Source organism: Lepidochelys kempii, chromosome 12 (assembly GCF_965140285.1).
Source record: "Lepidochelys kempii isolate rLepKem1 chromosome 12, rLepKem1.hap1, whole genome shotgun sequence".
NCBI classification, from domain to species: domain Eukaryota; kingdom Metazoa; phylum Chordata; order Testudines; family Cheloniidae; genus Lepidochelys; species Lepidochelys kempii.
Window position 1 is genome coordinate 42,895,191 of NC_136391.1, and position 25,275 is coordinate 42,920,465.

Here is a 25,275-nt window from a genome sequence, read left to right on the forward strand (position 1 = left end):
TTTGTCTGTCGGCCTCTGGCAAATGCAGTTTGAACTAGCTCATGCAGGCATCCCCAGGGGTGGTAGTTCTCTGGAGGTGTTACCACCTGAGTGAATTTGCCTAATCACCCCCCAGTGTTCTTCGTTTCATACAATCCCTAGCCCAAATGATACATAAACTTAGTACAGGAAATCTCCCAAAGCTATTGCAGGAGATTGCCGTATTTGTAACAATCACAACACTTATAGCTCTCATTTGATTTGAGGTAGTTGAAACAAATAGTGAGCAAAGAAAGTTTAATCTATGTCCAAAGTATTTCCTTGAATAAAATGAGCACAACCTAGTTGGGTCTGGCTGGCTCCAGTTTCCTGTGTAATTTTTGAAGCATTATTACACTGGCCCCTTGTTGTCCGCATGTCGTAGCCTGCAAAAATCTCCTGCAACTGCTCAGCTAGTAACATGATCACAAAGCAGTGTCTCATCACACCGAATAGTTGAGTTTCTAGCTCATTTCTTTCATATGAGTGCATAAAACCTACTGCAGTGCTTTCAACCAGAGCCTTCAGGAAGCTTTCTGCTAGTGAATGCATTGGGCACCAGCTCCTCAGTATGAGAGACAAGTTGGGTTTTTCTTTCTGCTCTGCTTTATCCTCTTCCCCCAATCAAGCAACAAACAAAAATTACCTTGTAGAGACAGGTTTCAGAGTAGCAGCCATGTTAGTCTATATTCGCAAAAAGAAAAGGAGTACTTGTGAGTATGTCGTTGGATGCATCCGATGAAGTGAGCTGTAGCTCACGAAAGCTTATGCTCAAATAAATTTTTTAGTCTCTAAGGTGCCACAAGTACTTCTTTTCTTCTTGTAGAGACACTTTGTGGTCAGTGAATCCACTTCAGGTTCCAGCTGTGCTTCCTTTCAGTCACTGCCTAGATTGTTCTCATGATGCTGGGATCCCTATTATTTCTGAATGTGGCATATGGTTTCAAGAGCCCCATGCTATCTGTTTCTTTTCCTCTGATTCTGTCTTTTTTTCACCTGAGTTACCCTGGATCGGAGCCCAGCCTGTTACACTTCTCTTGTCTGGCCTGCTTGCTTTGGTGCTGCAGCTGGACTTGTCCATGTGCTGCTTTCCTTTTACCTACCCCTCTTGGCTTGGAGCTGGGAGAGCAGCTCCTTCTCATAGTTGGGGGAGTGTAGATTTGTGTGCCAGTCTTGTCACCTTTACATGTACAGCACAACTGTTAAGAGCATCTCCAGCTGAGCATTCCTTCTCACATGGGGACGCTAAGTCAAGAGGGCCTGTCTGCTCACTGGTGGGTGTTTGGTTGATTTCCAGTTCTAATTCCATGTCACCTGAGGGCGTTCAGAGACTGGGAAACAAGAATAACTAATGACCTGGAAAAAGTCTCATATGAAGAGATTGAAAAGATGTAAACTCTGAATCCAGCATACAATTTCAGGAGCCCCTCTGTTTCTTTTCCTCTGATTCGGTCTCTTTTTTTTTTCTCCACCTGACCATTTTCTCCATTGACTGTGTAGAGAAGATGACTAAGAAGAGGTATGATAAAAACATACAAAATATAAATGGTATTGAAATGGGGCATTTCCCTTCCCGCTCTCAAAATACAGGGACAAAGGTGACGCTCAATTCAATTGAGAGGTTGCAAATTTAAAATTGATGCAGAGATACTTCTTTACAACACACACTAAGACTGTGCAACTCACTGCCACAAAATAAACTCTTGCTCTCGGTGATAACAAGATTCAAAAAAGGATCAGACATTTTTATGAATAGCTAGAGCCAGACTTGTCCTAATGAATATTTTAGGAAAATTGTGGAAGAGATAAACCCTTGATCTTCAGGGCATAAGCCAACTTCGAACTATTAGAAGTTAGGCAGAAACTTTCCTTGGGAGCAGATTATTCTGTAAGTGTCAACAGCATGGTTTCTTGCACCTTCTTCTGAAGCAACTGATGATGGCCACTTTCGGATGCAGGGTACTGGATTAGATGGCCCTGTGGTCTGTTACATTCTGACAGTTCAAACATTCTGCTTTGGAAGAATGCCACTGCTATGCCCATTATCTCCATTGCGTGTCATTTCCAAATGTTTGCTTCAGGTTTTTGGTGGGGGGTGATATTGTAAACTGAGAGGCCCTCAGAGAGTTAGGTCTCATGGACATAGCTCACATCCTCCAGCACAAAAATTAATCTCTTGAAGCATTCTAGGTGTGTTTCTAATGACTGCATTAAGTGTCACACTCTGCAGACTAGCGAGGGAAGTGTGTTCACTTGTCCCCTCCACTGGAACTGCCTTGTCCACCCCTTGCTCCTCTTGTGCTCTTCCAGAACAAGCTTTATTTATACCTTTCTGCCTGCATGGGTTAATCCAACCCAAAAGCAGGTAGGACAGTACTATTACAAAAACTCGATAGCAGTCTCTTAAAGATCCTCTGAACAAAAGATACATGCTTCTCAGAGGTCAAAGGAAGCTACTGAGGGTTTGCATTGCCAGGGGAAAGACACAGACACATTTCAGTGGTAACATGGAAAATAAATAAATAAACCAGCTCTCCTCTTCCTCCTCCCTCCCCTCACTACTGTTGCAACCACTTAGAGCTGGCCTGCTGGATTTACTCAGTAGCATCAAACTCCATTTTATTAATCTGTATTTGAAGATCTGTAGTACCTTTCAGCTGAGGATCACAAAGCACTTCAGAAGCGTTAACTAAGCCTCATGACGCTGTAAGGTGGCAAAGGTAAGGGATCTTTAGTGTTTGCTTTTCCTGCCACTGAAATGCAGTAGTGTCTAGGGTAGGACTAAGCAACTTTTTAATAGACTTTGACCATTGAGGAGCGGAAGACGAATAGAATGTAACCATCTGAGGTGGGATTTGGCCAGGGAGCAGGAATAATATACACTTCTATTCAGTTACTCTGGGATTTTACCATAGTAGTAACCATATAGTAACTCTGATTAAAAAATCAAAATTAGCAGACAAGGAAAACACAAATCTGATCTTTGGATTTTATTAAAACATTTGATATCTCAAAATCATGACCTGAAACATTCAAATTGGCTTGGGTAGGAACAGTGTTATGGGGGCTAAAAATAAACCAAACAGTAGTGAGGAACAGCAGTGACATGAGTTTGAATGACCTCTCGGGTACAAAGCTGGGTGGTAAGGCCAGTGTTCATTAACATCTTTCTTAATGATCCGAAAGAAGTAAACAGCATCCAGATGTAGTTCACTGATGATACCAACTTGTTAAGGACAGAGAAATAATTCTGAGGAACGTAGAGATACTGGGAACGTAAGCAGGAAATTATCAAATGAGATTCAACATAGAAAAATGCGGCTAATACATCTTGGGGAAGAGACTCTGTAATGAGGGTACTCTGAGCAAGGGAGAGATTGGGAAGCAGTGTTGCAGAAAGAGAACTAAGGGTGACAGTGGGCTGTGAATCAGAGATGAGTTTGCAATGTGATATGGCAATAACAAAGCCATTGCAATAGTGCAGTTGTTCTCAAATTTCATTGCACTGTCATCCCCCTTCTGACAAGAAAAATTACTGCATGACCCCAGGAAGGGGGACTGGAGCCTGAACCCACCCAGAGCCCTGCCATCCTGGGGGGCAAAAGCTGAAGCTTGAGGGCTTCTGCCCTGGGCAGGGGCATGTAACCTTGGCCCACCTGCCCAGGGCTGAAGCCCTCAGGCTTCAGCCTGGGCCCCATCAAATCTAACAGCAGCTCTGGTGACCACATTATAATGGGATCATGACCCACTTCGGGGTCCCAACCCACAGTTTGAGAACCCCTGAAATAATGGGCTTCATGTCCAGAGGCTTTGTATTGGGTAGCCAAACCTGGCCCTGGATGTGGACAGGATATAAGTCAGCATCTCACCTCCTGCTTCTTCCATTAATTTTTCCAGCAGATGTAACCATGCCAGAGCACGTCTTTTATCTGCCCGCTATTCACACCATTGCACCAATTAACCTTTCAGAGCCAGAATGCATACCTCCATTTCCCTTCTCTGGAGTTTATAAGATGGGCTCACCTGCAAGTTCAAGGCATCTGTGAACTTGAAGTATAACAGTCTTAGTTTTCACATTCTTTCTAAAAACAAAGGAAGTTTCCTGACCCAAAATGTTAAGATATTAGTGGTTATATTATTTAAACAAACGTTATTACAATGTTAATTGTTTTTTAAAAAATAGTTGAAAGCCTGGAAATTCAGAGTGAAGATTTCAGATTGCTGAGCCTGTATCCACCTAATGTGGCCTGTCTGGCTAATTTTGTGAACTGCACCTTTGAATGTGAAATCTCCTGGCATGTGTGTCTGGAGGGCAGGACTGGGAATCAATTCAAGATGGCGGCAGGGTTGCCAACTTTGTAATATTTAAAAACCAGACAGTCCAGCAGGAGTGCTGGAACCTCCCCTGCCCCTTGAGGTCTCACTCCCGCCCTGCCCCTTCCCCCTGAGGCACTTCCCCCCACATTACCTCTTCTTCTCCCCCCACCTCCATCGTTCACTGCTTTTCCCCTCTTCCCCCCTCCATGCAGGGTCTGGTGGGACTCACCTGCAGAGCCGGGGCTGGGAACTGCAGCCACCCAATTCAGGTAAGAGGTGGCCTGGCTGAGTAGGTGCCGGCACGGGTGATGATTTGATGCCTCCCCACCTGCCCTGCCCGCAGCGACCAGACTTTGGGTGTCCGGTCAGTAGATCTGACCGGACAGTCAGGTGCTCTTTTTGACTGGACTTTCCAGTCAACAGCTGGACACCTGGCTACCCTAGCTGGCTGTCAGAGGGAATAATACATCCTCTAAACAGAAAGTAGGTTTTGCTCTTCCTGTATGAAAAGCTAACAACCCTGCTTTCCTCTGTCTGAAACCCCCTGTTTTTCCAACCCCAGACTTCATATACCTCTTCCTCCCTCATATCAGCCACCAACACTCCTCCAGTTCACCTGATAGTTGTAGCTAAAGAACCAAAATGTGCCTGTTCATACTGTATAGAACAGTATAAGGAAGTAGGATCTTTGGCCAGGGCCTGTCTCTGGCCATCACCTCCTTCCCAACCACAGGCTGGCTTCTTCCTGCTCCTCTCCAGCCCCAGCGAGATGAAGCTTTTTGGATGCTGGTCTCTGGTTCCTCCTAAGATGGTTGAGAGAAGAAATACATGGAGGAAGGACAAGTATTAACCGCTAGGGTTGGTACTGTGGAGTTGCACAAATACGGAGTTTGCAGAGCTTCATCTTGGTGCTGTACATCCTAAAACATAGGCTTTGCTGTTGCACTTGCCAAGGAGCAGCTTTTAAAAATAATGTTCAACATTTTCGTCCGTCGACAGTGACGGTTCCTCACGGAGGGCTAGCCCCTGGAAAGCATGACGTTTGTAAAGCTGTATCTGTTAGTGACGAGCAAAACCTCCCTAATTTAGCTTCGTCTCAAACTTTCAAAAAAATCCACCTTTTGGCTGAGACTAAACAATTGCAAACATCACAGTATTTGATAGTGAAAGCTCCTGTAAGTACTGGAGATGTCAGTGCAGGAAAGCTTTCTTGTGAGGCTTTTAGTCATGTCTATTATTTGCATAGTGAAACTCTGTCGACTGCTTTGAAAATTTACCTGCTGATGTCGTTTATGTAAAACATGCATCACCTGTGCCAATTTTCCAACAGTATTTTAATCTCTGGGCTCTGGTGATCCAAGCTTCCCTCTTAAGCTTTGATTTGTACACAGCCTCTTGTTGGTTCTTTCTGCAGTTTACACTTATGATCAACATTTGTCCTCGTAATGTAAATTGGTCGGGATTAAGGTTGCCTGCAAAAAGCATGGCAGTCTCACCTGTCCTGCTAAACAGCAAAGAAGTCTTGATGGACAAAGGTAAATAGGTCATCAGAGACTGCTGCAGTAGCAGCAGGGTCGGGGAAGGTGGATCGTGAGGTAGCCGGAGAGGTCTGTTGGCTCCAGTGAGAGCAGGGAAGTGTAATGCCAACTCTTGTGACTCTGTCATGAGTCTTGTGATATTTGGTGTTCTTTTTGAAGCTCCAACTCCTGGAATCAGGTAATTACGCTAGAATCTCAGCTTTCATTTAAAAAATAAGCAAATTCCTAGCCCTCCTGGTTGCAGAGAGAAGCTTGAAAATCCAATCAGAGTGCCCCGTAAAGGCTCAGAAACCAGAAGGCAAATGAAAAGACGACAAACCACCTGTATCACTTTTCCGAAAGTTAAATGAATTTTAAGCTAATAATGATTGTTGGGGTTTGACTTGGATATTTTTGAAGGTTTGGGGTTGGTGATAGTGAACGAAGTGGAGCAGCTGCTGAGCACGGAGGGCACTTTATAGTATCAATATTGAAAGACCTGGGTGCGAAACGGGGCACTGAGTGCTCAAGTCATTCCACTTCAATTCCTGGTTATTCCTGCAGTGGTAGTTCACACACACATGCGGATAAGGGATGACAGTTAACGAGGGAGAGGCCTGAGAGGAGGACGACTGCCATGGTGGAATGTCCTGAAACGTGCTTAATATCCTGTGCACATTGTGTTAGTTTGTCTTTAGATTTTTAAAAGTGAAAGATGTTGACCAAAAGAAGTAAGTCTTGAGGTTTGAGAGCAACACTTGCCAAAACAGTTTTGATCCACATATGTGGGACGCTAGGAGACGTACCATTGACTGTGACTGTTTGCTCATTATTGAGCTTGCTAATGACAGTAGCATGCCACTGTGTTCATCTGCCCCGGTATTGGAGCATGTGCTTGTGAGAAACATTCTATGGAGGATGTTCAGACGCAAGGCGATTGGAAAGCTCTTAGAAATTGTGTTCTTAGGAGGGAATTGCTCCGATATGGCTGCCAGTCTCGTAATGGAATAGTAATGGGAAAGCGGAATACCATGACTGCAAGCAGGATGCCAAGTGAGCTGAGCCCCTTCACTACAACTGTCTTTTTGTCATGTGTTTATAAGGTCCCTAGCCCAAGGGGTCCTGGTCTGTGAGTAGGGACCCAAGGTGCTACCACAAGACAAATAATAATTTGCCAGATGGAAACTGGCACCTTCAGCCACCTGGTTTTACTCCATTCATGTCTCCTCCTGTTGTTTGTTTGACTCTTGGCCCCAGGACAGCAGTGTTTTTTTCCTCTTGATCCATGACTTTCAGAGGAGGAAGTGGCTGGTGAGTAAAGTTGAGCAAAGAGGCTTTCCAGGGACTTGCTAAAGAAAGTGGGAGGGATCCTGGTGATACTTTTACGCATGTAATGAGCATGCAGAGTCTTTCACCTACCTGACTCTGTGATGAATGATTAATTCATGTTCTCAGGCCAACTGTGCAATTAAGCCAAAAAGAGGGAAAAGTCCAAGTTAAATCTAATTTGGCCCCATCTTGTTTTCTGTTAATCTATGCTGTTGTGTGTCCGTCTGTCCCTGGAGAGTGTGGGGGGGCTTGCTGCTTACTGAAGCCTGCATAAACAATATCCTTGTTAAGAGCTGATCGGTTTAGGAAGGCCATGTGAAGAAGCCAGCCTGCCAAAGGCAGTGAAAACTGGTGCTGTTGCCTCCCTCTGGGCTTTAGCCCCTCCTCATTAAGCTGTTCCGGGCTATTGATTGGGAGCTTGTGTTTGGAAGAGTCTTACTTACTCCATGCATTATCTTGACAGATTGATCAGACCTGATTGAGAACCTCTTAAAGAAACGAACAGCTGTAATGGGAAAGTTGGACTCTGTCATCTGTTAGGATGATTCTGGGAGTGAGAAGAACAAGGCTGACATCTTGGAGCAATTGTATTTACAATTAACATGGCTGAAAACGATTGCCTCTATTGATCCCCCCTTCCTGCAATTACAGCCCCATTGTTTACATTCCAGCACTTCGGTTATAAAAAGGAAATTCAATAATTATTGCATTATTTAAAGTTAAAGTGCCACAGAGTTTGCTGGCTACGCTTGCTGGTTGATTTAACGTTCAGTAAAATCCATGTTGAGCTCTCCATCTTTAGGCTGAACAATATTGGCTTTTAATGAGACTTAAAGGGGTGGGGGAGCAAAACCCAGTCTGCTGGGTGTTCGTCTGGGTTGTTTATGGGGGAAACTCAAAAGCACTTCAGAGCAGCCAAAGTATTGTTTGTTCTTCCCTCTTCACCATGAGGAACAGCCTCATGGCCACCAGAGAGAGCATGTCTGGGCCAACCACCTTTCATCTTACTCTAAACCCCAATGGGGACATCTCCCCTCCCTTGCTTCCCTCTACTGGCATATGTGGGGCACACAGGGGAGATTGAAGGTTCAAGGGGGTTATTGATAGGCCAGTAATGAGGTAGAATGAAAAGCTTTTCTCCAAAGTATGAAGAGACTGTGATGGGTCTTATCCTTTCTGGGTAAGATGGCTTGCTTTTTCCAACAGGCTGATCCAGGACTCAATAAATAACTAAAGGAGGATAAAGTAATTAATGCAAATAAACATGGGTTTATGGAAAATAGATCCTGTCAGACTAACTTGATCTCTCTTTGAGATAGCACATTTGGTTGATAAAAGTAATAGCATTGACATAATGTGCTTAGGCTTCTTAAGGTGTTGGACTTGGATTCCCACAGGGATCTGTTCTTGGCCCTACGCTATTTAATATTTTTATCAATGACCTGGCAGAAAACATAAAATCATCACTGATAAAGTTTGCAGATGGCACAAATTGGGGGAGTGGTAAATAATGAAGAGGACAGATCACTGATTCAGAGCAATTTCGATTGCTTGGTAAACCAGGCACAAACAAACAGTGGCTAAATGTAAATATATACATCTAGAAACAAAGAATGTAGGCCATACTAACGAGCAGAGGGACTCTATTCTGTGAAACAGTGACTGAAAAAGATTTGGGGGTCGTGGTGGGTAATCAGATGAACGTGAGCTCCCCGCGTGACTCTGTGGCCCAAAGAGCTAATGGGATCCTGGGTGCGGAAACAGGAATCTCAAGTAGGAGAGGTACTGGTATGACCTCGGCTGGAATCCTGTGTCCAGTTCTGGCCCCCACAGTTCAAGAAGGCTGTTGATTAAATTGGAGAGGACTCTGAGAAGAGCCATGAAAATGATCAGAGGATTAGAAAACCTGCCTTATAGCGATCGACTCAGAGCTCTGTCTATTTATCTTAACAAAGATGACTTGATTAGAGTCTAAAAGTATCTATGTGGGGAACAAATATTTAATAATGGGCGTTTTAGTCTAGCAGAGCAACAGATAACATGATCCAAGGGCTGGAATTGGAAGCTAGACAAATTCAGACCGGAAACAAGAAGTAAATTTCTAACCGTGAGAGTAATTAACCATTGGAATAATTTACGGCATGTCCTGGTGGATTCTCTATCACTGGCAATTTTAAAATCATGATCAGATGGTTTTCTAAAAGATTTGCTGTTGGCGTCATTTTGGGGGAGTTCTCTGGCCTGTGTTTTACAGGACATCAGACTAGGTGACCTTAGTGGTCCTTTCTGGCCTTGGAATCTATGCAGTATTATCTTCAAGGAGACAGGTTAGACGATGGCAGCTTCGAAGACCCCGTCCAGAGACACAGGGCTCTTCTCAGTGATGCTGTTGTCAGGTGTTTGACACGTGCATGAAGGTGTACTATAATTCCTGCCAGGTTCAGTTATTGCCAAGCAGGATTTAAGAATGAGAGGATCCTCTTTAGGGGGAAAAGAAAGTGAAGACCTGCAGAGAGAACCTTGGCAAGAGCATGTTTGCACCTCTTGTGATACTTGATGTTTTTCTTAAGGTCCCAGCTATGGGGGCTGTGATCACATCAAAATCTCAGCTTTATTTTTTGGAGAGTGGGGAGGGAGAGAATGTTTCTATCCATTAGAGTTGTGTAGAAAAATGTAGACAACATGAACCTTAAAGGCTCAAAAGGCAAACAAAGACCTAAATTTGTTTTTAAAAACCTCATGGTTTGTTCAGTGATTGGGATTGGCAGTACTGGGAAATCTTGACTTTGGGGAGAAAATTTTAGGGTGAAGACTATGATGTTTGGTTACAAAAATGACCAAAGAACCCAATTTGCAGACAGGTGTGGGACAGAAAATCTGGACTTTATACAGTGTGTGCAAACTGTTTAGAGCAAGGTGGGAATTCCTGCTTGGAAGCATGTATAAAGGCAAGGAAATAGAGGTCTTTCAAGGTGAGGGTGTGGAGATCACTTCTTTGTGAGCAATACACAGTTGAAGGACATGGGAGAAATTTAGAGACAGTGAAAGTTCTTCTGTTGAACCTGCTGCAGTGAAAATAAATTATTTCTTGTTCCTGCAGACATCTGGACAGGCAAGCCCAGCAAGAGGTTGGTGGTGAGCAGGCCACCCCCTTTCAGCAGTCAGGCAGCATGTGTTCTCACTGTAGTTAGTTTCCCCAGCTTCTCAGATGGCTCCAGGAAATTCCAGCAGGAGTGCAGGTGTGAAAGGAGAGTAAGATGAATTGAGCCAGCTCTGATTTTTATGGAGTACTTGGAACAGGCCAGCATCAGACAGCTGCTTCCACATGACTTTCATTAAGGATCCAAATTCTTGTGTACAAGTATTGTATGATTTATCTAGTGCAGCTTATGGCTCTGAGCTGTGGGGAGGGGGGAAATTTTGAGGCATCTAAGATCTTCTGAGGGCCCTGATCCCTTCCCCGAGTCACAATATTCTGCATACATGGGTCCTAGCCTCAGGTTCTAGGGATCAATATTTTGGCGTCTTATCTAGATTAATAGATTATAAAGCCAGAAGGAATCACTGTGGTCATCTAGGCTGACCACCTGTATAACACAGACCAGAGAACTCCCCTGAATTAATTCCTCTTTGAACTCACGCAGATCTCTTAGAAGAATATCCAGTCTTGATTTTAAAATTGCCAGTGATGGAGAATCCACCATGATCCTTGATAAATTGTTGCACTGGTTAATTAATCTTGCTGTTAAAAACGTGCAGTTTATTTCTAGTTTGAATTTGTCTAGCTTTGACTTCCAGCCATTGGGTTGTGTTCTACCTCTTTCTGTGAGACTGAAGAGCCCTCTATTATCAATTTTTGTTCCCAGTGTAGGGTATATATAAACTGTGATCAAGTCACCACTTAACCTTCTCCTTTTTAAGGTGAAACGGTTGAGGTCCTTGAGTCAGTCATTGGAAGGCAGGTTTTCCAATCCTTAATTGTTCCTTTTGCTATTCTCTGAACCCTCTCTAACTTATTAACATCCTCTAGCTTTGCTGGAGTTCCTCATCGCATACAGAGTTACAGCCTGGTGGTAAAAATGGAATCCTTATGGGCATGTGAAGTGCTTTCCACATAACCCCAGGGTCAGGAATTTGTATCTATTGTATCCAGTGGGCCCCAAACTGTGGGGCATACTCCCCTAGGGAGCCATGGAGGAATATTCGGGGGAGCATGTGGCGGGGCCAGGGCGAGCTCCCACCGGGGGCGAGGAGGGTACGCCACGCTTCCAGCCCTGCCGGCAGACCAGCTCTGCCCTCATTCCCTCTCTGCCCCCAGTCCAGCTCCTCCTCCATCCCCAGTTCCACCTTCAGCCCATGCTCGACTGCTGAGGAAGCCTTGGCTGTGCAGTAATGGAGGGGGGGCACGGACACGGACAGAGTCTCTTACTGGTAAGGGGGATGTGACTGGAAAAGATTGTGCACCACTGCAATGGGCAGACTGAATTCAGAGGGCCACATTCTACCCTCCACTCTCCGTGTGACCCTGTATTATTACATTCAAATCCGGGGAGAGACTGTCTCTTTGTCATTACAGCAACAGTGCTGTCCTGTTTCCAAGGTTTGCTCCTGAACCCCCACTAGTCAGGAGTTGGAGGCAATGAGGCTGGCATGTGCTGTCCACCAAGACCTCGCTCACACAGGCTAATGGCAACAGCTGCCAGTGTGCCAGTACGTGTGTACACAAGGGCTTTTGAAGTAGTTTATATTCTTGGTTTTCTCTTTTTGTCCCCTCTTGGGGAGAGGCAAGTGCTAAATGGGACGTATCTGTCTAGATGCAAGCGTCCCTGAGGCATGGCAGACTGAAGTGTTTTGTGCCTGTATTTGGCTCCTGCTCGCCTTCCTCTTGCAGCCGTGTTTGGTAATTCTTTTAACATCTCTCTTTAACTGACATTTACCAGTGCATCAATTACAGCAACTCCAGTGCTGGAAAGAAGGCTGCGTGAGAGGAGAGGTGCAAGCCTTTGCTCTTTAACATTACTCCTTTCTTTCACAAGACCTCTTAGAGGAAAACTTGTCTTTAATAGTTCTAAAAGAAGAGAATAAAGACCCCTCTTTGGGCACTGATCTTCAGCACACCAGGGAAAGTACTGGATAATGTTGTTCAGTCAGCTATCATTCTTGATATGAAATGAGTCCCATCGATTTGTAATACTAATGTACTGCCATGAACCCTCAGCCAGTTTATGTAGTATAGAGTGACTGAAGAAAAATCAACCCTGGGGGGATGCAGGGGAGAGGGAGCACTCTAGTTATTTATGTTGAGCCTTTGGAGGAGTATCACAACATATCACCCTGACAGGGTAGAGCAGGCATGTTTAAAATGATCCCTTTGCAGCAGCAGGTTCCCCCTGTCCACCTGATCCCTCCGGGCTCAGGCAGAATGCCTACACCGTCACCTCTAAGAGACTGGAGGCAAGAAACAAGAACTGAAAGCAAGCAAACCAGCTCTCTTGGACTGAGGAGGCAACGGGTGGGAGTTCTCTCTCCGCAGGGTTCCCTCCATGGGATCTGAGCAACATTAGGGGAGAGAGGGAGGTTTTTCCAATTTTGCTGCTGCCCAAGCCTCCAGCTATCCATAGAATCATAGAATATCAGGGTTGGAAGGGACCCCAGAAGGTCATCTAGTCCAACCCCCTGCTCGAAGCAGGACCAATTCCCAGTTAAATCATCCCAGCCAGGGCTTTGTCAAGCCTGACCTTAAAAACCTCTAAGGAAGGAGATTCTACCACCTCCCTAGGTAACGCATTCCAGTGTTTCACCACCCTCTTAGTGAAAAAGTTTTTCCTAATATCCAATCTAAACCTCCCCCACTGCAACTTGAGACCATTACTCCTCGTTCTGTCATCTGCTACTATTGAGAACAGTCTAGAGCCATCCTGTTTGGAACCCCCTTTCAGGTAGTTGAAAGCAGCTATCAAATCCCCCCTCATTCTTCTCTTCTGCAGGCTAAACAATCCCAGCTCCCTCAGCCTCTCCTCATAAGTCATGTGTTCCAGTCCCCTAATCATTTTTGTTGCCCTTCGCTGGACTCTCTCCAATTTATCCACATCCTTCTTGAAGTGTGGGGCCCAAAACTGGACACAGTACTCCAGATGAGGCCTCACCAATGTCGAATAGAGGGGAACGATCACGTCCCTCCATCTGCTCGCTATGCCCCTACTTATACATCCCAAAATGCCATTGGCCTTCTTGGCAACAAGGGCACACTGCTGACTCATATCCAGCTTCTCGTCCACTGTCACCCCTAGGTCCTTTTCTGCAGAACTGCTGCCTAGCCATTCGGTCCCTAGTCTGTAGCTGTGCATTGGGTTCTTCCGTCCTAAGTGCAGGACCCTGCACTTATCCTTATTGAACCTCATCAGATTTCTTTTGGCCCAATCCTCCAATTTGTCTAGGTCCTTCTGTATCCTATCCCTCCCCTCCAGCATATCTACCACTCCTCCCAGTTTAGTATCATCCGCAAATTTGCTGAGAGTGCAATCCACACCATCCTCCAGATCATTTATGAAGATATTGAACAAAACCGGCCCCAGGACCGACCCTTGGGGCACTCCACTTGATACCGGCTGCCAACTAGATATGGAGCCATTGATCACTACCTGTTGAGCCCGACAATCTAGCCAGCTTTCTACCCACCTTATAGTGCATTCATCCAGCCCATACTTCCTTAACTTGCTGACAAGAATACTGTGGGAGACCGTGTCAAAAGCTTTGCTAAAGTCAAGAAACAATACATCCACTGCTTTCCCTTCATCCACAGAACCAGTAATCTCATCATAAAAGGCGATTAGATTAATCAGGCATGACCTTCCCTTGGTGAATCCATGCTGGCTGTTCCTGATCACTTTCCTCTCATGCAAGTGCTTCAGGATTGATTCTTTGAGGACCTGCTCCATGATTTTTCCAGGGACTGAGGTGAGGCTGACTGGCCTGTAGTTCCCAGGATCCTCCTTCTTCCCTTTTTTAAAGATTGGCACTACATTAGCCTTTTTCCAGTCATCCGGGACTTCCCCGGTTCGCCACGAGTTTTCAAAGATAATGGCCAATGGCTCTGCAATCACAGCCGCCAATTCCTTCATCACTCTCGGATGCAACTCGTCCGGCCCCATGGACTTGTGCTCGTCCAGCTTTTCTAAATAGTCCCTAACCACCTCTATCTCCACAGAGGGCTGGCCATCTCTTCCCCATTTTGTGATGCCCAGCGCAGCAGTCTGGGAGCTGACCTTGTTAGTGAAAACAGAGGCAAAAAAAGCATTGAGTACATTAGCTTTTTCCACATCCTCTGTCACTAGGTTGCCTCCATCTTCCTTTTCTCTTTTTGTGGGACTCAGAAGGGAGAGTCCCAGGTCTGTGGCCCCTGGATGGGCAACAAGAGAGGAGCCACACTACTATGTACTGCCTGGGCTCTGCAGGTGAGGAGCCCTGATCCTTGGTACTTGTAATGGGTTAGAGAAGTGAGGCTGCTTTTTTGTGGAGCTTAGGAGACCGGCAGCACCAGGACTCTTCTGTAGGGTGGTGGGTGGGAACTGGTTAGCAGATCCCATGGCCAGCAGACTTACGGGGCACCATTGACCCTCTAAGGTTTGTTAGGGTTGGGGCTCCAATCTTGTGAGGTCCCTGGGGTCTGCCGTAGCAGCACTCCTCTCCAGCAGACTTTAGGATCTTCTAAAATAAAAACAGGGAGAAGTTCCCACAAGGTGAAGTGAAGGTTGCAGACATAGTCTGTTGTGTGTTTCTAAAAAATAATAAACATTACAAAGCAGGCAATTCAGAGTGAATGTTGCACTTTTACAACAGGCTAGAGTTACGCTTTACATCGCCACCAAACCTTTAACTCGGACACACTGAAGATGGCTCGTGGATTTTAGGCAGAAGAGAGCATTTCGTTCCACTGCACTGTCACTGGGAAGTGCGAGTCTAGCGTCTTAATGCTACAGTAGGAATTGGCTTCCTGCACAGTATTAGTAAACTTACTGTACATATTCAAAAGAACACTTCCAAATTAAAAGCAGACCTGCTATGCTCAAGTTAGCAGTTCAAATGTGGAAGAGTTGTGTGTTAATTAACAAATTAAAGATAATTATGTGGTTAAGGTGTCCTCCGTTATTAACCCTATTTTTTAAAAGGTGTTTTATACATATGGGTCTGGATAGGTTTAGCTAGTTTCTGCTTAATGCATTTATTTGTATTGCAGTAGTGTCTGGAGGCCCCAGCTGAGATCAGGGCCACATTCTCCTAGGCACTGTACACAGTAAGAGAGAGAGAGAGAGTCTCTGCCCTGAAGAGCTTGCAGTCTAAATACAAAATAAAGAGGGGAAGGAAGGTGGGGAGGGGAAGGAAGGTAACATGCAAGCAGAGTGAACAATCTGACGGTTGCAAATGTCCTGTTAGCTCCACAGTTTTAAAAAAGAATGGTGGGTGGGGTTTGTTAGGAGGGGATGGGGGCATTGAAGGGATGGAAGAAAAGGGGAAGGGAAGGAAGGAGAAATGGAGCATAGTGTCATTCCTTCTCTCATTTGTTTAAAAATTACATTGTCCACAGTGATAGGCTGTGAACGTTTATTGTGCTGTTGCTTATCAGAATACAAGCCGACACAACCTTCCAGGACAGATGTTCATGAACAAGAATTGGAAAGTTAGTCGATCAATCCAAGGGTCAGTTTCACAATCACTCTCTTAACTGATTTCTTTCACTTAGAGCAACTGAGCAGATTGATTTCTTTAAGATGAACTGTAAAAATAACATTAAGCAACACTTTCTTAATCAGTGTGAGAAACTACAGAGTTACAATGTAGGCTGTCTAGTTATTTGAGTGTGAGTCTGCGGTTTACTGTGGAAGTAGTCTTAACTCTGTCCTGGGTTTCTAAATGTCTGGTGGTTGTTTCTTTTAAACTCTAACCATATTGAAAGCTCACAGGCAGACAAAATGGTTGATGCTAATATCTTTACTATAATGTAATATTTTGATCTAACAAAAAACATTTGACATATCACTTCCTTTGTCATTCTGACTTCCAGCCTCCAAATGAAACAGGGTAGGTTCCTCCACAGTCTAACTTTCTGATACAAACTGTGTATAAGGAAAACTATCTTGTTTGCATCTATTTGCTGCTACTCTTTGCTGTCTTGCTTGAGCAGGATTTTGTTGTTGTTGTTACAGAGGATGGAATCAGGGTGTATGTTTGATGTGGGAATAAAATGAAATAGAGAACCCAGTTTCTCAAACGCAAATTTCTTGTTTTCTGATTAGCTTTTCTTCTTCATCTGCTAAAGAGCTAATAATGTGTAGGGCTGCTTCTGTGGCCAGGTACTAGAGATGGTAATGTACAGGGGTATTTCCTCCAGGCTTCAGAAAAGTTCTAGTGTTGATATACAACCAGCTACACACTGAGAACACTTTTGGCGTTGTAATCCTTCCCCAACTGCCCTCTTCCACAGGGACAGCAGATGGCTTTGCATTGAGGTACTAGATGTTTCCTCATTGAAGGACTGGGCAGAGTTGTTTTTGATTTTTGTGTGTAAGAGTAGGTGTTGTGAGCTGCATGTGTTGTTGTGGTTCGTGTGTGTACAGTAACAGGCCTTATTCCCCTAGGAAGCATCACTTGTGACCCTTATGGTTTCTGTCAGAATGTACTTCTGTCTGTTTCTACTTTAAAGTGGAGCTTTGACTAAATCTAATCAATATTTTGCATTCCATGCGTGAAGAACCAGATGTTAGAAGTTTCCTATTGTTGGAAGGCAGGGTAGGAGGGTGGGGGTGAACAGCTCCTTCAGATTTACTGAAATCGATGTTCTCTTAGCGAAGTTTGGTTAGTTTTCTTTTGGAACAATATATCCTTTTGATTTTTTTTCAAGATGAATTATCGTCTAATGAAAGTTCTTGTTTAGTCTTTTGAATTTGTGCTTTGTGTAAGGGAAAATTCTCATCTGGGGAAAGCTTTACTACACGATGGACCATTAACAGTACTTATCTATCTGTGTGTTTCAGCATTTTCAGTAACACCCCAGCTAAAAATTGCAGGTGTGTGACTTTCACCCAGTTCACTCCTCTCGTGTAACCCTGCAGTAAAATCACAGCACTGTATGTGTGACCGCTGTTGCTTCCATGGCAGACTGATGCTGTAGGTCACACAGGATTTTGACTTCACTACAGGATGCAGTAGCAAGTGAAGGGGGCCTGAGAGGGGCAGGGTCTCTGACTACAACCCACATCCTTGGAACAGACACACAGGGAGCATCGCAAATGAGCCACATTTATTAAGTTGTTTTAAAATATATTTCCCCAGGATGTAAGGCCCCCCCACCCCTGTCAATCAAAGACTGAAAATTGTGCCTCTGTCTCCCATGGAGACCACATCCATAATACTTTTCTGGAACCTTGTATAGTGGTAGCAATGATCTTGCAACACTCCTGGTCAGGAAATACCTTATGAAAGGCTAGGAAGAAAATCCCCCAATGTCAGGTTATTCCAGAATTGCCCTTTTCGGGTTCCTTGCACTGTTTCGAAGCAGCTGGTACTTGTTGCAGTCGGAGAGAGGAAACTGGGTTAGATGGACCAGGTTAGCAATTGCTACATCTGTCTCTGTTCATTCAGGGTCTTAGAATTTGAAATTTGTACCACCAGGACTTAGAAGGCTTCTTCGCTCAGGGGAGCAAATAGTTTTCTTGTAGCCCCAATGAGCAGGAAATCCGGGGCTGGTGGTAGGAGTGTGATGCAGAAACCTGAGCTGGACAGGACAAGGCACTGGGCTGGTTGAGCTGGGCAGGACACTGTCAAATCACTACTCCCGTGCGTCTTTTGTTTTTTATATCTGAAGCAATTGCTCTTTTTCTGGCTATAGCATAGGCTAAGTTAATGCACACAGACAGTAGAGATTAAGCAGAGGAAAGAGGAGTAAAACGCCCACAAGAGAGAGCGCTCTGGAAAGTTTCTTTGAGGGCAGCAGAGGGATTGGTGCCTTGGTGGATTCTTCAGATACTACAGTGAATTTAATTAAATACATTATGATCCCAAATGAGACTATTCTAATTAGCTGGATCAGGAATGCATTTATTCTCTTCATGCACCCCTTCTGGTCAAAAGCAGCAGCTCTAGCTCCTATCTAGTTTTAAGCATGTCCTTAGCTTGGAAGGATTGTTTATCTCTTCGGCACCCTACTGCAGATCCCTATCATCCAGACATAAAGAGTTGGGTAATGTGTGTCTTTAGCAGGACATCTATACCTTAGCCATCGCTGGCAGGTACAACGAGGCAGCTGTCTGAAGTCTAGGATAACCTACCCTCATATAGGTAACGCTTTTTGGTGACAGAGTGCAAATGAATGCAGCCCAAGATTGGTTGACGTAAATTTTCCCCAAGTAGAACAAATGGGAAAGGAGGATTTCCTGGGCTGCTATGGAAGGTGAGGAGCAGCTGGTTGTGGGGCTGTGTGCTAAGAATGGATACTTCCAGGCTTGCGGTGCAGGACAATATTGGAGAGGATTCGGGTTATTGCTGAATTGCAGGTTATTGCAGGTACAGGCGGTAATCCGAAATGGCTTGGCCTGGGAATTCTTCCTTGACCTTTGACCTTGTGTCCCTGCTTCACCTTGGCAGGCAGGCAGGAACAAAATGCCATGGGAATGGGGAATGCTAGTGCAGAATATATGGGAACAGTACAAACTCAACCCAAAAATGAGAGAGCAAAGTGGGGCAGCCCTCTGCACAGCTAAGAGGGCGAATTCTTGCCCGTGTCTTTCTCTAAGAATTTTGTTCCAGCCTTTGGGATTCACAGCAATGTGGTAAATAACATTTACCCCTTTCCCCAGTGTGCTGGGGATTCTGGGTCTGAGAACTGACAGGTTTCGTTTGCTGATCAGGGGGGTAAACTGTCCTCCACTGGCACTGGCTGGCTTGGCTATGAGGTCTCCATGTGGGAGGGGGAAGCTTTTCTGTAGCTTGCTCTGAATTACTTGAAAAGGAGGTTGTTGCTAGTGCGCTTAGTCTCTGGCCGTCTCTCTCAGGTCATCCTGCTTCTTTTGTCCATTTCCGAGGGAATGGACCCTGGGGTGGTAGGCGTTTAAACCTTCTCTTTACAAACAGAAAACCAGGGGATGCACATACTCAGCAACTCTGCTCTCGTGAGCTCTTTCCAGGGTCTCTTGGAATTGGTTCATTGCAACCAAGGGCTGCTCCTCTTTTATTCCTCTGTTTTAGTTGAGCATTTATCAGATGTAATTCTGTCTGTTGGACATAAGACCAGAGCTCCCTCTCTGATTTCCTCCCTGGAACCGCTTGATTAAGAGAGACTCTTGCCAAATTCCATACGTAGGTTTTGAACAGTTTTTTAATGTTGGATTGGTCATTTTCTTCCAGTGAAAAGGCTTGATCTCGGTTGTTGCTGCTATATTAGTTTCAGCACATGCTTATCTCCCTGATGACTTTCCATGGAAGCAAAGAGTGGGAAGTTCTGTTTTAACATCCCCAAGTGTAGGAAGACATGGATTTCAGCTTTCTCCATCATTTACTACATTTTCCCCCTCATCTTCTCCTCTCCCTCTCTTGGGACAGCCCCAATCCCTAATATCTGTAGCCTCCCGGAAGACTTCAGTGCCTTTCAGTGATCAGTTGTGGGAGAGGAGCACTGAGCACAATGGGTCCCCATCAGCGTGAAAGTTTGTGTGGTCACTGTCAAATCCACTTTTCCTGCCATTCAACTTATAGTCCTATAGGGCATGAGGCCCCCTTTAAGTACAGCTTTCAGCCCTCCCAGATTCCCCTGTGTAGCCGGGCCTCCAAGTGAAGGACATGGCAGAGGAGGGATGGAGGCACTCCGTGTCTGCAGGGATGTGTGTGATAGTGGGCTCACTTTTCACCTGTATGATACTAAGCTCTTTGACTTAGTACTTCCACTTGCACTAGTGGACAGCCACGAGCAGTGAGTTATTGATGGTTTGTGTGGGACTTTGGATCAAAAATGAAGGTTGACCCTTATTAGTTATAATTGCAGGCGCTGCAGAGATGGTTTTCGGTGAGATTCAGTGGCTGAGGAATCAAGAGGTTGTCCTGTGCTGCCCTGACCACTGAAACATCATCTCACTGCTGTGCAAAAAGCAGCCTTTCTCTTGGTTCAGATCCACCCTTCAAATGCCCCTTTCCACCAGGCCTATGAAAGATAAACTTGGAGAGAAGTGGGTTAACAGACCCATTCACTTAAAAAAAACAAACCAACAACTCTGGAGTTCTTGATGGCCCTTTTTGCCCTCCAGTGCAATTTATAGCTGAACTGTTTTGTCTGTACGGCTAGATTACAATCTCTTGGGGGCAGTGACTGTGTGTTTTGTACAGTGCTGAGCATACTGGCAGCCCTTTAATAAAAAAAACAAAACAAACAGTCCTATGCCCACTTGTATCGCTCCTTTGCCCAAAGTCAGCCCAGCCTCTCTCTAAGTGCTGTTGCTGTCAGTCAGTACAACAGTGCCAGGAAATCCCCATTCATGGTTCCTTCATAGTACCCTCAACAGAGGAAATTCTTGCTCTTGCTCTTGTTCTTGTTCAAGGTGCATTCCTGCTAGTGAGTTTCCAAGAAACCTTTTGGGAGCTTCAAGTGCTGTAGCCCATATAGGTTGGGGATGGGACATTTTCTAACTCTGTCACTCATGTGTCTCTGCTTTGTTCTTCACAGCACCTTCAGCATCATGAGAGCGGGGTTGAGGGCGAAAGCTGCTATTATCACTGTGTCCTCTGTAACTATTCCACCAAGGCCAAGCTGAACCTTATCCAACATGTGCGCTCCATGAAACATCAGCGTAGTGAGAGCCTGCGTAAACTGCAGCGCCTTCAGAAGGGCCTCCCTGAGGAAGAGGAGGACTTAGGTCAGATCTTCACCATCCGCAAGTGTCCAGCTGCTGATGCCGGTGAGTGGCATTTCTTAGCTATTGCTATTGACTGGTGTATGTTCTGACATTCGACTTGGAGAGTTAGTCTGCAGAATTTCTCAGCCAGCTTCAGAATTTCCTTGTCGTGGTCTCTCTTCCTCTTTCGAGGTGACAGTATGTATTACAGTAGCCTTACAAGCCTAAGTCAGGGTCAGGGGCCCATCGTGCTGGGTGCTGTACCAACACACCAGAAAACGTAATCCCTGCCTCAGAGAGCTTACAGTGTAGGGCTCCAACCCTGTGAAGACTTAAACACGTTTAATTTCGTGTATGTGAGTTGTCCCATGGGCTTCAGTAGGACTAACTGCATGTGTGACGTTAAGTACATGCATAAGTCTGGGACCTAAAATAACTAGGGACATAAGAGGATGAGGGATAAAATCAAATTCGGTCACCTTTAATAGGTGGATATTTGCATTTTTTCCAGATAATTATAAATAGGGCCTTTCCAAATTCACAGTCTATTTTGGTCAATTTCACAGTTATAGGATTTTAAATCTGAAATTTCACGGTGTTCTATTTGTCAGGATTCTGACCCACAAAGGAGCTGTGGGGTGGTCACAGGGTTATCGTAGGGGGGGTTATCGTAGGGGGGGTTGCGGTTCTGCTACTCTTTCTTCTGAGTTGCTGCTGGCGGCAGCGCTGCCTTCAGAGCTGGGCAGCTGGGGAGCGGTGGCTGCTGGTCAGGAGCTCAGCTCTGAAGGCGGAGCTGCCCCCAGCAGCAGTGCAGAGGAAAGGATGGCCTGGTCTGGAATTGCCACCCTTACTTCTGGGCTGCTGCTGGCAGGGCGCTGCCTTCAGAGCTGGGTGCCTGGCCAATAGCCACCACTCTCTGGTTGCCCAGCTCTGAAGGCAACACAGAAGTAAGGGTGGCAATATCACGATCCCCTTAAAATAACCTTGCGACCCCCCGCCTTGCAACTCCCTTTTGGGTCAGGACTCCCAATTTGAGAAATGCTAGTCTCCCTCATGAAATCTGTATAGTACAGGGTAAAAGCACGCAAAAGATCAGATTTCACGGTCCATGATGCGTTTTTCCTGGCCGATTATAAATAGGGGTCAGCTATGCCATGTGCCCCTCACATCTTCATTCACTGATTGATTTCCTCTGGGTATTGCAGCAGAGGTGGCTCTTGAGGAGTTTGGAGGAGGAGAGGATAGTGTCCTACAGACTGGTTCGGAAGGAACATTCCATGTGTAAGGAGCAGTGTGGAAGAAGGCACAGTGATGTTTATGTGAGACATGGCAGGGAGCTGGAAGAGGGATTTAACAGGGTGCGTAATTAGGGATGGCAAGAGAACAGGAATTCGGTTTCACAAAAGTTTGTTGAGGTTTGGACATTTTGTGTTCTGAATTGGAATGAAACCAAGACCTTGCAAAACTTTGTGTGTGTGTGTGTGGCCCTTAACATCCCAGAATAGCCAATAGTCAGGACACTTGCCTGTATTATGGGGGAGACAGATTCATGTCTGTGCTCTGCCTGATTCAGAGCAGGGTCTCGGGGGGTTTCCTACATCCCAAGTGAGTGCCTGGGCCACTGGAGGACTGACTGTTTCTCTCCCTCTCTCCTTTTGACCATAAATTCCATCCTGGGCCTCAAAAACCTTCCCGATGAAAGTTTTGTTTTTGATTAATTAGCATTTTCTGGGTTTTTTTAAAAAAAAATCGTATTTGTGGAAAGATCCCTGACCAGCCATATCATAGGGACTGATCTCAGGGTGCAGTCATCCAGACAGGGTGAACATCTGGATGAACGCTTATATTGTGTGGATAGAAAAAAAAAATGCAGATCTTAGAAATGTGTTGGATGAAGGGTTTGGTGGTTGCTGATATACATGTTGATCAAAGAGGAACGGAAATGCTTGAAAATACCTGAATAACCAAAACAAAAGATTTCAAATCACTAAGGGTTAAATCTGGTTTTACAACCTGAGTACCCAGTCTGTAGGCTCGGGTAAAATTTCATTTGTGTGTTGTTGGGTTTTTTTGCAGCAGCATCACACTGTTGACTCATGTTGAGGTTGTGATACGCTACCGCTCCCAGATCCTTTTCAGCAGTGCTGCTGCCAATCCAGTTATCCCCCATTCTGTATTTGTACATTTGATTTTTCTTCCCTAAGTGTAGCACGTCACATTTCTTTGTTGAATTTCATTTTGTTGTCTGTAGCCCAGTTTTCAATTTATGAAGATCCCTCTGAATTTTAGCTCCATCTTCCAAAGTGTTTGCAAACCACAGACCCCCAGCTTTGTGTCATCTGCACATTTGATCAGTCTGTTCTTTATTCCTACATCCACTCGAGACCTCCCTCCCATCTGACATCATTCCATCTGTAGTTACTCTTTGTTTGTTTAACCAGTTATGTATCCATTTAATGTTAGTTCCGCCAAACCTGCATTGCTCCAACTTACCTATCAGAATGTCATGTGGGACTGTGTCAAAAGCCGTGCTGAAGTCCGGGTATATTATGTCCACTGCATTCCCCCTATCCATCAAACCAGTTACCCTGTCAAAGAAGGAAATCAAGCTGGTTTGGCATGATTTGTTCTTAGTAAATCCATGCTGTCTGCTAGTGATTACCCCTTCATCCTCCAGGTATTCACAAATTGAATAATTTATACATTGCTCTAGTAGCTTCTCAGGTATCAAGCTCAGGCTGACTGATCTATAGTTCTCCAGCCCCTCCCTTTCCCCTTTTTTGAAGATGGGCACTACATTAGCGCTTCTCCAGTCTTCCAGGTTCCACCATTTTAAATCTGGGCTGAGAGATCTCACTCCATATCACTGGGGGTCTCCCTGGAAATCACCAACAAACAAGAGGGCAAAACTTGACATTCCTAATGTTTCTAGGTTTCTAGTTGAAAAAATATCTTTTTACCTAATAAAGATGCAAAGGAGGAGCCAGCCCCTTTTGCAGGTCACCTTAATGATTTGGAATATTTTCACTTCCTTTAGGTTTTAAGAAGCCTCTCAGCCAACCTTTGAGAGAAGTGAATAAATACTGACAGCCTGAGGATTCTTGTTTGCCAGAATGTCAAGTCACCCCCCAGTAGAAGACCCTGCTCATTGGGTGTGCTCCCAAAGTAATAAAGCAACAGAGTTTGCATTTGGCTGAGACAGTACAAAACCAAAGCAGAGAATGGATAATTTTATCTTCTTTCTCTTGCTTTTATGCCCATAGAGAATTGTAGATGAAGGTGTCCAAATGGATGATAGAACATGGCCCCATTTCTCTGTGTGACAGTGAAGAGAGGCCCTGGCTAGTATCTGGGCTGGATGTTGGTTGTTTAGTTCTCCCTAATAAATGTTCTCCTTTCAGGATCCTAGGAGCTAGAGACCAACAACCCCGACTAGGTCTCCCTTAGCCTGTGGCTCCGGGGTTAGGGCAGATGGTTCCCTGCAGGGTGTGTTTCAGGGTCTTGTCCAGTTGAATTTCCAGTGACACACCACCTGGAGGTGATTGCACAGGTGGTCCCTGAAAGCATGCCTACACAGCCTGTGGTAGTGAGTCTCCAAGCCTGGGTCCGCAGACTCGAGCTCACGCTCATGCACGAACAATAGCTCCATAGCGTTGCCGCTTGGGCTCTGTAGCCCACCTACCCTCCCTGCTCCTGCTCAAGCCACAATGGGAAAGCACTGTCTTCAGAGTTGATTCGGGGCCGACAGGCTGCCCACCCGAGCTGGCAGGGTTCAAAGGAAAGGAGATGTATGTAGCTCCTCAAGCCCATTGCTGACTGCTGAAGATAACAAATAATAATAGCAGAGCTAAGCAGTGACTGAGGGGGGCATTTCAGTATTTCAGGAGGAAGGAGAGGAGATATTTATAAATAAAGGGATGAAATTGAACAAAAGAAAACGTTTCCTTCTCAGGTCTCTCAAACTGTAAGGATACATCTACACAGCCAGTGGCAGCCTGCAGCTTCAAGCCTCCAAGCCCCAGTCAAGTCAACTAAGGCTGGCAGTCTAAATCCAGTATCAGATCTGGAGATGTGTTCACCATGTTTCTGTGCCTGGCATAAAGGGTTCCATGGTCCCTGGATCTGACCTGGTCAACCAACTCTCTTGAAATCTGGCACCCCTTGACACTGAGGAGCCACTTGTCAGAAAGGTCCCTGGATCCATCCATGTCGACAAG

At 45.2% G+C, this 25,275-nt stretch overlaps 1 protein-coding gene across 2 annotated transcripts in view; it reads left to right on the plus strand.

Moving 5' to 3' along the window:
* Positions 1 to 25,275, plus strand: part of ZFHX3 (zinc finger homeobox 3) — a 283,633-nt gene that overhangs the window by 133,983 nt on the left and 124,375 nt on the right. The window contains exons 4-5 of one of the 2 annotated variants that reach the window (XM_073308351.2): positions 4,548 to 4,604; positions 20,890 to 21,121. In XM_073308351.2, coding sequence (XP_073164452.2) covers positions 4,548 to 4,604; positions 20,890 to 21,121 — 289 coding nt within the window. The remainder of the gene's footprint in view (positions 1 to 4,547; positions 4,605 to 20,889; positions 21,122 to 25,275) is intronic. The other variant, XM_073308352.2, reaches the window with a different exon arrangement.